Source organism: Phoenix dactylifera, unplaced genomic scaffold, assembly GCF_009389715.1.
Source record: "Phoenix dactylifera cultivar Barhee BC4 unplaced genomic scaffold, palm_55x_up_171113_PBpolish2nd_filt_p 000121F, whole genome shotgun sequence".
In the NCBI taxonomy this organism is placed as follows: Eukaryota; Viridiplantae; Streptophyta; class Magnoliopsida; order Arecales; family Arecaceae; genus Phoenix; species Phoenix dactylifera.
The window spans coordinates 1,164,774-1,178,688 of record NW_024067689.1 but is presented as its reverse complement, the minus strand read 5'-3'; the positions used below and the strand labels follow the sequence as shown (position 1 = coordinate 1,178,688).

Genomic DNA, 13,915 nt, shown 5'->3' with positions numbered 1-13,915 from the left:
TTATCTGGTTCGTATTCACCGAGCATCCAATCTACCTTGTCTTTCTTATTCCTTTTTGGTTTTTTTTTGTCCGATTTCAATCTCTAAAACGAAGGACCTATGGAGGGATCGCTTTGGAACAGTGCGATCTCATCCAAGTTTGCCTTCGGACAGGAAACGAAGTGATGTCGGATCGCCGGATTTGAAGTACTTTTCAGAGTTTCAGTCCTTCGATCCATCTGTTCTCAGATTTTGATTTCACACAGCGAGAAATAGGAAATAAAGTATTGAGTAAAAGTATGGAGTAGATTAGGGAAAGCGAAGGCCCCAGCAGAGGGGGTAAATCTCCATAGTTGAGATCTCTCTAACGATCTCTAACGATCATATCATTCCCTTCGCAGAGGAAACTTGGCCGTTTCGTAGGCGCATGAACGATTTTTAGGTTTTTCATGGCGTCTGAACCCACGGCTACATTGCAATCTATTTCTCTCTCCCCCACTTATCTCTTTTACCCTCCAGAATTTTTCGAGATGCCGATTTTTATTTTTTTTAAATTTATTGAAATTATATTGCTTAAGTTTGCAAATTATCCAGAATATTATCTAGTTGCTTGGAGAATAGATTAGTGTCTTTAGTCTAAACGCGGCGCTGAACCGCTGTATTAACTTCGAAAATGAAAGCTAGGTTTGCAGATGGATCCGGACTAGCTCTGGGTGAATTAGGCCCAAGGTTATTTGGGTCGGCCTTGGCTTGGGCTCGGCTAGCCTGATTGAAATTTAGTTCTGCTTTTGTAAGGCTTGATTTTTCTTTGTAAAACAGCATAGTATTTTTAGTTTTCTTTTTTAAAAAAATCTTCAAATATTTTAATATTTGAGTCTATTAGTTGTTAATTTAGATTAACTATGCTTGAAATCAAGTTTTAATTCATGCATGTACGGAGCTTGGTTCAAGCTGGACTTGAGTTATTAATTTCTAGCTTGATAAAGGATTTACTAGGCTCACTTAAGCTTATGTTCAGCTTGGTTTGAAATTAGGCACGAATTGAGCTTGAAATAATAGTAAACAAACCAAGCTCTGGCAAGCATTTCATGCTTGAAATTAAATTTCAAGCTAAGCTTGATCAGACCCGACCTCAATTTTGAAATTGCTTTCAGTATAGTAAATTCATGGTAATCACTAGAAGAGTTTGCCGACCGCCCTGCCATTCACCTTCCTCTGGCGATTGATCATGTTGCTTTAAGGCACAGGAATATTCTTGAAATTGACCCAACCTTCCAGCAGCAGGTCTTGCCGTAATCGTGTCGTGATTCTACGGGTGCATTTTCCATCGAAATCATCCACAGGGTCTTAAAACCACGGCACCCCCACCATTTGAAACTGCACAATGCTGGAAAAGATTGAAATTTTCCCGTTGATAGCCACAGAAGAAATTTTTTAGAAAGAAAGACCGGTCTGTGGGGACAGCTTGCCTTCTATTTTTTTAGTAAATTAAATATATTGATCATATGTTACAAAATTACCAGCTTGCCAAATGCAGAGACAACCAAACGTTAACATAAACTTAAGTGATTTCTTCTTCATGTTGGAACCATGAGCAATTTGAGACTTTCATGAAAGTAGCAAGCACGTGTCTGCGCCTTCAAGTTTATGATTGCAGAAATCGTTTCATTTTCTGAAGCATGCAAACGAGTACTGATTGTTTCATTTTCTGAACCATGCAAACGAACAGCAACCGAAGTAATATGAATTGCATAGAGAGAGGTACACTTGCTGTCACCAATCAGGATTTAACCCAATCACAGTTTGTATCCTCATTGACCAGGATATGGGCTTTGAATGCAGCTCCTGTATCTAAATGTGTGTGGTGTTCCTATGATCTGTACAACCAAATTCTTCAAAATAATTACACGAATACACAATTTAAAGGCAAAAAAGATCAGAGCACAATGACTTTGGACCATGTTGTCCCATTCACAATTCGAGCATGATATATTTCATTTTGCAACTTGAACTGCTCTCCATCAGCCACCATTTGGCTGGCCGTCTCAGGCAACAGCTAAAGTTGAAGGGCATAGATCTCTGATAACAGAAGCTGATGTTTCCTACAGATTACTCTACTGTCTGAAAGACCTTGGTTTACTGCTAAAACCGGATTGAGGTTCAGACTTTCAAACTGTATTATGTACATAGATATGGCAAGCAAAATATAAGTGTTGAATAAATACAACCATATTTGAAGTACAATCGCGAATCACTTCCAATTCGATAATATGATCATGGAAGATGATGGTTTAATAACGCTTAAGTACCTTCACATTTCCCACTGTTCATGGATTCCAAATCATGTCATATACCGATCTTCCATAACTGGCCTGCACTCTTAGAAGTGACACGATGAACATTTTCAGGCTGCCCACACTGCAGAGGCGGGGAGGCCTCCAAAATTAAACATTCTACAAGGCACGTTTTAGCTGGTGCTTGTAAGCTTCGGATAGGCCCATAACTTCAGAAGCCGCTGTCCATGGTTCGACAATTCATCAGTATCACTACTATCACTTTCGTCAGACGATGACAATGTTAATTCAGTCTCTCCCACTAGATAATTCACAACCTGATGAAAAATGCAGATAACAATTCAAACTGATAATCTGAAACTGAATGAGATTCGTTGACCTCAAAACATGCAGATAACTAACAAGTTATCAAATTTAAAACAACATGCGGTGCAGTCAAGTGACTAAGTGTACAGTTTTCTAAACTACAAATTGAGCTACTTCATGTTTTCATCCTAGAAAAAGATACAGGGGGATTTTTTTTTTAAAGAAAAAAACACTGGTCAGTTATCTTTGTATCTACTTTTGATTTAATTATATCACTTGATAATAATTTTTCCTAAAGAAAGCTATACATCACACTTATTTAGAGTTGTCAGCAGCTCTGCTTGCATGGCAAAGACAATCCTGAAGGACTCTTAATGTGAAAAAAGTTAAATCATCCTTGGCAAAATTTCTTGGGAAAACAAACAGTTTCTATAAGATGTCTGTATTAAATGCAAGGAGTTAAAAATTAAAAGACATTACCTTATTAGGTGATAGGGGTCTTATTTTTACTCTCTGATTCTCAAGCTTATGACAATGGTGTGGCCTGGCGCAAGTCATGTGGCTGAGCCAAATAATTGAATCGCAATGTACGCATAATGCTCTATTTGAGGTGAATCTCAATGATGAATTACCTGCAATAAAATTACCAGTCTTGATTTATCTAAAATGAGAACCTTGACATAGAAGAAGATTGGTGGAGGAAGTTGAGGATAGCTGAGAGAGAAAAAGACTTGCATGAAACGCCACCATTTTTCAGCAAAGAGAGCTAAAAGATATGTGCAGTAAAGAAATATATAATTGAGACATGGTGTTTCTTTCCATATTTCAATCTTTCAATGTAATTCATGATAACAGGGTAAAGCAACAGAGAAGCACAGGGGAAATGCAGGTTAAAATAAAAAAAAAATAACAATTATAGTCAATGAACTAAAATAATACTTAAAGTTAATACTTTACAAAATGCAGCGAAATCCAAATGTTTAAGTTCAAGAATTTGAAGGACATACAAAAGCACAACTAAAAAAAGGAAAATTTATAAACTTTTTCTGAACTTTGAGGCAAAATATTAATTGGGAGTTGAGGGCTTTTACAGTGACCTACAGCAACATAACTGGACTGCATTTTCAGGAAACAAAAACCCAAGTATAAACATATATATATATATATATAAATTATGACATCATCAAACAGAATCCAAAATCCAATTGTAATACCGACCAACAGTAAGTAAACTGTAGGACAAAAGATATGGAGCTGCCGATGTGAAATTCTGCTAACTAAAAATTCTGCCACTAGAATGCAGACATAACAATTAACTTCAAGAAAGAACTTTCTATAAAAGTACATGCCATATACAAGATGAGAAGACAGTTAGCAGGCAAACATGTTGACCATTTGTCCCAGTCCTTCATTACAGTATGAAATATGTTTTGACGCAATACTCATTTGCTTTTCATTTTAGACAAGTGCATTTATCAGAAGGTCAATATCTAGTTCTTAATCATCATCATGGGAATTTCAAATGACTTTCAAGAAAACTAATTTGACATGTGACATTAATAAATCCATTAATGACATAACTGGAAGAAATGCAGGGGCAAAGCTTCATGTAGGAGTAAAGAAAAATATAGTGATCATATCGAAAATTAGAGTGGAGCACAGAATCACCAGGATATTTCCAAGGGATCACATTCTGTTACAAATTCTGAAGTCTAAATGCTAAATTATATTAAAAGTTATTGCAAAAAAAGTAAAGATCGGAATGTGATACGACTAAAAATTTATTCAGACCATACATAGATGAGCATGGGAAAGGAATCCTGCATGGCCTGCAATTTAAAGATTCTGATGCTAAAGTACATAAATACAAGGCAATTAGCAAAAAAAAAAAAAAAAATCTCCTCCAAAATAGATGGTTTTACAAAATGCATGTTTAACAAATGTGGTAAAAGCAATCAACAAACTCAAACAATCAACATTTCTCCTTGTCTGTTGTTCCCATATAAAATTTCTATGATTTAATGCAATCTTTGCATGCTTTCCATGTTGTATGTTTGCACCTAAAAGTTGATGTTGATTTTTTTTTTTTATCATTACAGCATTCATAGCCATGTAAGCAATGGTGCCTTCAATATCATAAGGATACCATATAGATGGTTGTGTCTGCATACATTAAAAGTTTCATGTCAAAAGCTGCTACAAGCACTCTTACTTAAAATCTTATAAGCCAAAAGATGCATACCTATATATTTTCTTCTATAAGCTTCCTTCCAGTTGAGATTGGTCATTGCATCCACACGTTCTATGCCTTGATGGAAAACCATATCCTTGACTTGAACTAGTTTGCCAGTCCGCAGGCGGCTGATGTCATACTCTCCAAACAGAAGGGAATACTGCAACTGCCATAATGTATCATCACTTGCAGCAGAATTCCATGCCCTTCTAATAGAAGATGAAACATGTTATCAACTTGAAGTGAAAAACCAATCTGCTAATAGATACAGGTAAAAAATAGACTACCAGCATACTGAACTGGCTGTTACTAAAGATCGCATGTCCAGAAAACTGAAGATGTGGACAAGCACATCATGTGGTAATTGCATTGAACCTGAAGAGGAAAGTTTCCATCCAAATGTCAGATAACAAAATTGAAAATTCACTACCGACAGAACTTTTCTTTTTTCTTAACTACATAAATATAAGCCTAACTCTGACTATTTGCCACTGTAGCCAGTAGGCTGACACCACTAAAATCTTGAATTTCCTATAGCTAATCTGATCAAAAGCATGCCTAAAACTTACATGAGAATTCAAACTAAAATTAGGAAAAAAAAAGGAGCAACAAGACAAGCATATCTGAGCTAAGCTCGAGGTATTTTGTTTTGTGCAACAAATATTCATTAATTACCTGATACCCAATTATTATCAGATTAACTACCAGATATGGATGAAGGCTTGTTGATTGAGTTTGGACCTGTGCCCTACATATGCGGTTTAGGTCTAACAATATATAGCTAGGGATGGCAGCTAGGCAGGTTTTTTTGGGCATCCGATCAGTCCTGAACCCTAGTTAACCCTATAGGGTTTAGAAGTGAAACCCTATAGGGTTTGGGATGGGCTTGGGATTTAAAATTCAAACCCGTTAGGTTTTCCTTGGGTACCCGCTACCCAAAACCGATTATATATAATATTATTTTTTATAAAATTTTATAAAATATATGTATTGTGAGGGAACCCAAAACCCCAAACCTCAAGGACATCTAACTTGTGCCTTTACTACTAAGCTACAAAACTCATTTATCTTTAGACCGTTTGCCAAATTATTTATACCCATTTTTACTTGATAGTATCCCCCCCCCCCTCTATTTTTTTTGGGTAATTCTGGATTGGGTACCCGACCCGGCCCGAATAACTCGATCCGAATAAAGATTAATCAGTCAAGTTCGGGTACCCAATCATTTGCTCTTTTTCAATGGGACAGGTTTGGAATTTTTGGGCAAGTTTTTAATCGGATTTGGAATAGGTTCAGATAGTAGAATTTTAAACGGGTTTGGGTACAAATAGGTCAAATTTTACAGGTACTTTATCCATTGCCATTTCCATATATAGCCAGACCCGACTTTATCCCAACTCCTTTCTACATCTAACTATAAAGCTTATGCCATTGTAACTTTGTGAGAAATTTCCATGATGGCTTGGTTAATCAAAATCATGCTTAATATTTTTTCTGTGAAACCAAAACTCTGGAGTAATAAAACAAATATGGGGAAGAAATAAGCAAACCTTGACTTGACACTAATGTGATGTGTGCTCAATGGTAACTAGACTACTTAAATCCTAGAGATTCTTTTTCTTTTTCTCTGTTTTTTGGGGGATCAAGAAGCATAAGGCAGTTGCCAAGGCTATCATAGCCAGATGATTTGTACTTAAACATAAATGTAATTGCTATGTAATGGTAAGATGTTATTATTATTTCTGACTATATGATGACTGCTTGCCCTGAACCACAGAAGGCACCTTTTACTGGGTCAGTGGAATAAATGTATACTCAGACAGGCAGTTCAGCATGAAGCTGCCTTGAGTCTAGGTGTTACAGGCATTTTGAGTATTCAAAAACTGATAAATTGAAATAAATTAAAGAGTCTGCAAGGCATGAGATTTTTTTTGCACATGCATTGTCTAGTTAGTACCTCCATCTTCATGAGCTCTGGAGTGCCTCTTGTGTGCAACCGCAGCATGCTTGAACTCTGAAACAGCTAGTGCCTTTTTCTGCTTGGGCAACACGACTTCTGCTGCCTGAAGAAGGATGTTTGCTGATGAAATTCCATAACCTGTTTGCACTCTGCAGTATTAGGAAGCCATTTGCTCTGTAAGGATCCAATCCATCGCAAATCCTTATCACAGATATATAATAATTGATAATAAAAAACAGCTTGGCGCATTAATAATATGGACCTAGTACTCGAGAACATAAATCAACTATAAGAGAGTAGATGTAAAACCAACTGATGGAGCATCACATAAAATTTTTTGAAAGTCTGACCTGTAACAAGACTCTAATGCATTCCAGATTATTCTTTGGTCAGGCTACCGCGTGAAGAAATATTAAAGAAACATTAAGCCAACAAAAAAAGAAAATTAACTCCATCCATGAGATATTCTTAATTCAAATATATCAAGTTCAATTATAACTGTTTAGCATATACGGCCTTGTTATAAGAAGATGCAACAGTTTCCAACAAATTAGTTTTTGAAAGAAAAAAAGGAATATATATTAAATGTTGATTTAAATGTAAGTACGACACTGGATCAAGAATAAAAGGATGGATGTCACGGTTATATCATTAGGAATAATGGTAATACAATACTGAAATTGTACATTTTATTTTTGAGATAATACCAAGTGAAGCAATGAAATGTTCATTATATACGATCCAAGCTTTTATCTCCTTTATTTCCTTTTGCTAAAGATTGTCCAATAGAATGGAGAAACGCTTTTAGTTTAAACTTTACAGTCCAAGCAAGTAATTACCTACAATAGTAAATCCTTGTAAGGTCGAAATGTCTAAGAACTATGATATAGGTCTGCAGAGCACCTCGTTTCATGTGCTCCAACATTCACCTTTTATCTTCACGTTTCGGTACATTTTTGTTCCCCAAAAAGGTACAGAATCATAGATCAAATTATGCGTAACTTTTTAAAGACCCATTCAATAATTCACATACTAACCCCGTCAACATAAATCAATAACAAGCCATAGTAACAGTAAAGGACACAGTCAACATATGATATTGGTAGAAAAGGGAAAACATCAAAAAGTAGAAAAAATCTTCTTTCAAATTGGTCATAAGAACAGATCGCAACTTAGCAATTCCAAAAGAAACCCCCAAGCAGAAGCGTGCATAAAATTCCTTGGGGAACCCATAATTGCACAGACAGAAACATCCGAAGAAGATACTCTAAAATGAGAGAACCAAAGCGCTGCAGATCTATCGAAATAAAAAGAGACCGACTAATAATTTGATTAGAGAGGCCGGTAATAATATTAAAAGATGAATCACAATAACAAGGATATCTGGCTCCAAAAGAGGGCCAAGGCGAATTAGGGATTCGGAGACAAGAAACGACGATTACGAATCAGAAATTGAAGCAAAATTAAGAAGAGAAGACGGAGGGGGGGGACTCACTGCGGGAGGCGGCGGAAGGCGGAGAGGGTGTCGCGAAAGACGAGGGACTGGAGGCCCTTTGGGAGCTTCGCGTAGGCGAGTCGAAGGATGAGGCCGAGCTCGCGGCACGCCGTGGGGTAGTCGTAGGGCCGCGAGAGGGCCTCCGCTAACCCTAGCTCCTCGTATCGCTCCGATGCCGTGGCTCTCCCCATCTCCTCTCTCTCCTCTCTTTCCACCGACTCGTCCTGAAAGGCGACATAATGAGACGGGATCGAACACTGCCTTCCAGCGCCACGATCAACAGTTTTCTAATATCGATATTGAAAAGGGGTTATATGTAAAACGGCTTCTCATACATTTTGTACAGCTCTCGGCGCTGACGAAACTTCTCGTATTCGTACATTATTACAGCTAAGTCCCTAAACGTTGTGAGACTTTTATGTTACGTTCCTTTTTGGTAAGGCTGCAAATGGGTCAGATTGATCCGAGACCCGATCCGGCCCGACCCGCGTAGACCCGACCCGACCCGCGGATCCGAGTCGGGTTCTAAAATTGGACCCGAATCATTTTCTGGAACGGATCTGGGTTTATCGAACGGACCAGATCCGATCCGAATGGACCCGAAGAGAGAAAGAGAGAAGGAAAAAAGCAAAAGAGAGTTTTTTTTCTTTTTTTTAATGTGGGTCGTGGCACTATTGGTCCGTCAGGATCCTCTCTCTCGGTCTATTACACTGTTGGTACCTCTGGTGTCTCCGTAGCTGGCTTTTCTTTTCTTTTTCTTTTTTTTTCCTTCGATTTTTTGGTTTCTGTTTTTTTTTTTAACTTTTACAGGAAGGAAGTGAGGGAGCGTCGAACTGAATATGGGTCATGTGCCAGTTTTCTGCAAAGGAATTGGATTTTGAAGAAGGTCTGGGATTTTTTTTTGTCCTCGTGAGAGGGAAGCTGGGAGACACCAAGTTCTGTCCAATCAGTCATATGGACAAAAAATAGTGTGATATGAAATTTGGCTTGTGGACCGACTTAGTTAGTAAGGCCCTGTTTGGGGGAGCTGTTGGCAGTAGAGCTGTTAGAAGTAGAGCTGTTGGAAGTAGAGCTGTTATAAAAAGCTGTTTGCTGTTTGGTAACTACATTCGTAAAGTGCTGTGGTACTTTGTTTTGTGTTTGGTAAACAAACTGAGAAAGTACTTTTGTATGACAAAATTACCATAAAGGACATTGCATGGTACTATACAACAGAACATAATAAAATATAACATAAATTAATACATAAATATACGATATAGTATAATATTATTGTAATATAAAATAATATTATGTTGCTCTCTCGCCAGTGAGTTCGGCTTTTCATTTCGAATAAAAGGAAAGAGCTTATAGTTTTTCATACCGAAAAAGAGGCGGTAGAAGGCCTAAAGTCCTTCTCATTTCAATCTGCGGAAAGCAAGTGCCATCCGAGAGTCTGCTTTGTCTTCTGCGGGAACTGTTTTATCTAAAGGTAGTAAAGTGATGCCAGAGGAGAGAGAATTGCTTTTTTAATATAGCATAATAATAATATAATTATTAGAGTAAATTAATATTTGGTAATATAACATAATATTAAATTATTTAAAATAACATATTAATGTATTATAGTGTAATGTAATATAATACAATATTTATAGTATAATACAATAATAAAGGTATAAAATATTATAATTATTATTATAAATTAATTTTCCATAATATAACATAATATTAAATTATTTAAAATAACATATTAATGTATTATAATGTAATGTAATATAATATAATATTTATAGTATAATACAATAATAAAGGTATAAAATATTATAATTATTAGTATAAATTAATTTTTCATAATATAACATAATATTAAATTATTTAACATAACATATTAATGTATTATGATATAATATAATATGATATTATATTTATAGTATAATACAAAAATAAAGGTATAAAATATTATAATTATTAGTATAAATTAATTTTTCATAATATAACATAATATTAAATTATTTAACATAACATATTAATGTATTATGATATAATATAATATGATATTATATTTATAGTATAATACAAAAATAAAGGTATACAATATTATAATTATTAGTATAAAATAATTTTTCATAATAATTTCACATAATTTCCCATAAAATAATTTTCCGCGGTCCAAGGGCTCTTCTTCGTGGTCCACGCTCGAGGAGGACCTCAGCGTGGGCCGCAAGGTTGATGACAAAAAAAAAACAATAGATTGATTTTGGAAAGTATGGAAAAGGATTAAAATTTTTTTCTTCTAAAATGTGGTTTAAGAGATGCATACAAAAATTGAAAAGAAAAATACCTTTTCTTACGAAAGGGAGTCCGACGACTAGGGTTCTTAGCTTTAGCAGATTTTTAGGTTTATAAAGGGACAAACTATGTAATTATGTTATTTTAATATGGGCATTTTTGTCAAAAATACAGCTTTCCGAAAAAGCTGAAACAGCTTCCTCCCAAAAGCTCCAAATTGGAGCTTCCTCCCAAAAGCTGTTTTCAGCTTCCCGCAAAAGCTGAAACAGCTTTTTGAAAAATTTATCAAACACAGTTTTTCATCTAAAAGTACTTTTGGAGGGCCAGAAAGTGCTTTCTGGCCCTCCAAAAGCTCTCCCAAACAGGGCCTAAGTCGGGGTCATCTGTTCTAGCTGGAGATCAATTGCAAGTCTTTCAAGTCATGGGTCACCCAGCACCTCATAATTATGATATGACCAAATTAGATTTACCCAAATTCTTTCCCAAAAATACAAAAAAATTGGATTCGATTCGGATCCGAACCCGATCCGACTCGGACCCGGACTCGACCCGGACCCGACCCGATCTTCAACCGGATCGGATCTGGGTCTAAAATTAGGATCCGAACAAAAAACCAGATCGGATCGGGATCACCTAGAATCCGATCCGATCCGACCCATTTGCACCCCTACTTTTTAGCATCCGTTGCGAATTTGAGCTACTCTCGGCGCTCGAGTTCCGAGACTTTCAATAGCGCACGAATACATCTAGACCCCTCAATTTTTGTGATATTTGTAAGTTAGCTTTTCATGTTAGTGGATGATAAAGTTGAACTAGTAGGCGAACCGGGAGGCCGGGATCAACCTACGTATTATTACGTATACAAGAAGCACTATCACTGTAAAAATTATATATGATGGTGATAAATTTGAGCGAGCCTCGACACTTGCATTCTTAATCTTAAACTAGTTTGTAAAGAATATAATGCATTATTCATCAAAAAAGAAAAAAAAAAAAGAATATAATGCATTCTTGAACATAAATCCCCATATTTTGTAAAAATAGTACATAAACTTTCATCTTTATCCCTGGTAAGCTCGAGTTAGCCTCGGGATGTAGCCTGCCGGACCGGTTCGGATATAATTTCTTTAAAGGTTTCTTGTATGTACAGCTCTGTCAAACTTAAATTTGCATATCATCCTTGGAAAATGTCGTTTACATACATTCTCACAAAGTTCTACTTTGTGCATAGGGAGCAGGGACCGTACCATCAACCTTTTTGGGGCATTCGAACTGGTTGTTTGGGCACCAGAGTACTTGCCATTTTTCACCCAAAAACACCCTCATCCCCTCCTCAACATTGCCCACTACTTGTCCGGCCACTTTGTGAGCGCCGGCAACCTCACCGTTGTCATCACCAGGACTAACCTCCCCCTCCCTGACTCCTTCTCTTCTTCATCGTCCAATCCACCTGCCTCCTCATCTATTCTTGCAATCATTGGCCCCAGCAAGTGATGAAGGGAGAAAATTGCAAGTCGTGAGGAGATGGGCGGAACTCTCGATTAACAAGGATCTAAAACATTGCGATGATGAGCTTCGGGCCATTGGATCGAGGTTTGGGTGTAACTAACATATATACATGGACCAGGGTGTCGAGCAAACAAGACGGCGACTCGTTGGTAGAACAATCTTGTGGAACTGGTAGCTGGGGTCGTCGAGGAAGAGGGGAAGGGCAACCGGTGCGGCCATTAATGGGGCAGATGAGGAGGATGCGGATCGAGGAGGAGGTGGTCGAGGTGGTAGGAGGAGAGATGGGTGAGGGTCTCTTGGCAGAGGGTGGCATCGAGCACATCCGCAACTTTTCTCCTACAAAATTTCAGAGCATATCCACGACTGGATGTGGGGTTCATCTCCCTTGGTGTCCCTTTGGTGGATCGCAGTGGCTGGAGTTCCGTCCTAGTGGAGGAGGTGAGGTGCGGTCCATATTTGTGCACCCCCATGGTTGGCACTATACGTCGACTGGCGTGCGGAGACAGGCCCTAGCGGTAGCGCGATATAGTTAAACTTGGTCGTCGTAGCAGCAGGGTGTTTGTCGGGGGCTTCAAGGGGTGGGTGGTACGGTTGCTCTCCAAGATAAGGAAGCCTGCAGTTCTATGGGGAAGCGGGTCTCTACGTCGACTGGGAGGACACAGGTGCCTGGGGTGGTGACTAAGGGCAGGCTGGGGCCACAACCAGGGGGTTGGCACGCTCCATCTAAGGAAGGCACAGGCAACTCACCAAGAGGAATGAGCTGCCTCCCCACATGTGAGATTGTTCGGTCTCCTAAAGCGGGCATTGCAGGGTGTTCAGGGGGAGAGAAACTAGAATGAAGAAGAATGCAGGGAGCTGAGTGGTATAGACGAGACACGGTATGGGGAGAGGATCCAGGCTACCACTCTGGGTTTTTAATGAAGATTTTATTGTAGAATTGTCGGGGGGCGGGGAAGCCCTCCTTCACTAGTGCAGGTTCATAAACCAGATGTATGCATCTTGTTTGAGACTCGACTTTCCTACAGAAGCTTACAACGTGCAAGGAGAGCCCTTCCTAGGTCGTGGGGTTTCTATGCGGTGGAGTCCTGCGGCCTGTCGAAAGGTATCATTGCAGCTTGGAGACTTGGGTGTGGGGAGTTGGACATTTTCAATATTTGTGACCAACAGATCGTGATGGTGATCTCGGATGGCATGGCCAGGCCATGGGTTCTTGCTGTTGTATACGCCAGTACGGAGTATAGGGAGAGGAGGTGTCTGTGGGAGGAGATTGTTAGAATCAGTCAGTTGGGTCATCCATTATTGGTAGCAGGGGACTTCAACTGCATCGATGGCCCGCAAGAGAAGATGGAGGGGAGACCTTCTCCAACAAATGGGAGGTCAGAGAGTTCCAAGACTTCATCTCAACCAATGGTTTGGTGGATCTTGGGTTTGATGGCCTCCGATTCACTTGGTGCAATAACCGGCAGGGGCGAGCTAGGTTCTGGGAGTGGATTGACAGAGTCTTCGCCACTGGAGGTTGGGTGCAGTGCTATCCAAACTACCAGATAAGTCATCTACCTCGGATCGCCTCGGATCATTGCCCGATATTAGTTAGTACCTCGTTCACTACTCCTTTTCGATCTCCATTTAGATTCGAAAAGATTTGGTTGTCTTACCCCTGCTCTTGGGAGGTTGTTCATGAGGCTTGGCGGGTACTGGTTCGGAGAAATGCCATGTACAGAGTTTCTTGCAAACTAGAGACAACCAAGCGGCGGTGGAACAGGAAAGAGGTGGGCAACATCTTCAGGAGGGTGGAGAAGACAGAGAAGGCTATCTCCAGGCTGCAATCTCAGGAGGTGCAGGGAGGTGGGTTGTCTTCAGTAGAGTTG

General features: G+C 38.7%; 1 protein-coding gene and 1 non-coding gene across 3 annotated transcripts; one reads left to right on the top strand and one right to left on the bottom strand.

The window, feature by feature from the left end:
• The first annotated feature begins 295 nt into the window (after window positions 1-295).
• Window positions 296-457, top strand: LOC113463755. The gene has a single exon (XR_003388555.1). It is a non-coding gene; the product is annotated as a small nucleolar RNA snoR145 (small nucleolar RNA).
• A 1,251-nt stretch (window positions 458-1,708) lies between these two features.
• Window positions 1,709-8,532, bottom strand: LOC103722236 (F-box protein At5g52880). Of its 2 annotated transcripts, XM_008812712.3 has the most exons (6): window positions 8,268-8,532; window positions 6,770-6,921; window positions 5,100-5,187; window positions 4,822-5,018; window positions 3,060-3,211; window positions 1,709-2,590 (listed from the first exon to the last, which is right to left on the bottom strand). In XM_008812712.3, exons 1-6 carry the CDS (start codon window positions 8,456-8,458, stop codon window positions 2,447-2,449), a joined length of 924 nt encoding a protein of 307 aa, XP_008810934.1. In that variant the 5' UTR covers window positions 8,459-8,532; the 3' UTR covers window positions 1,709-2,446. The 2 variants fall into 2 exon arrangements, with proteins under 2 accessions (XP_008810934.1, XP_026666249.1); XM_026810448.2 differs by lacking the exons at window positions 1,709-2,590; window positions 3,060-3,211 and adding an exon at window positions 4,657-4,742.
• Between the last annotated feature and the right edge of the window lie 5,383 nt (window positions 8,533-13,915).

Bases quoted from the DNA above. Each gene is read 5' to 3' on its own strand.
- LOC103722236 (XM_008812712.3), bottom strand. From the start codon at position 8,458: ATGGGGAGAGCCACGGCATCGGAGCGATACGAGGAGCTAGGGTTAGCG. The intron at 5,188-6,769 runs GTACTAACTAGA...TTTCCTCTTCAG, and splicing joins CAGAGCTCATGAAGATGGAG to GTTCAATGCAATTACCACAT. The intron at 5,019-5,099 runs GTAGTCTATTTT...TTCTATTAGAAG, and splicing joins ACAGCCAGTTCAGTATGCTG to GGCATGGAATTCTGCTGCAA.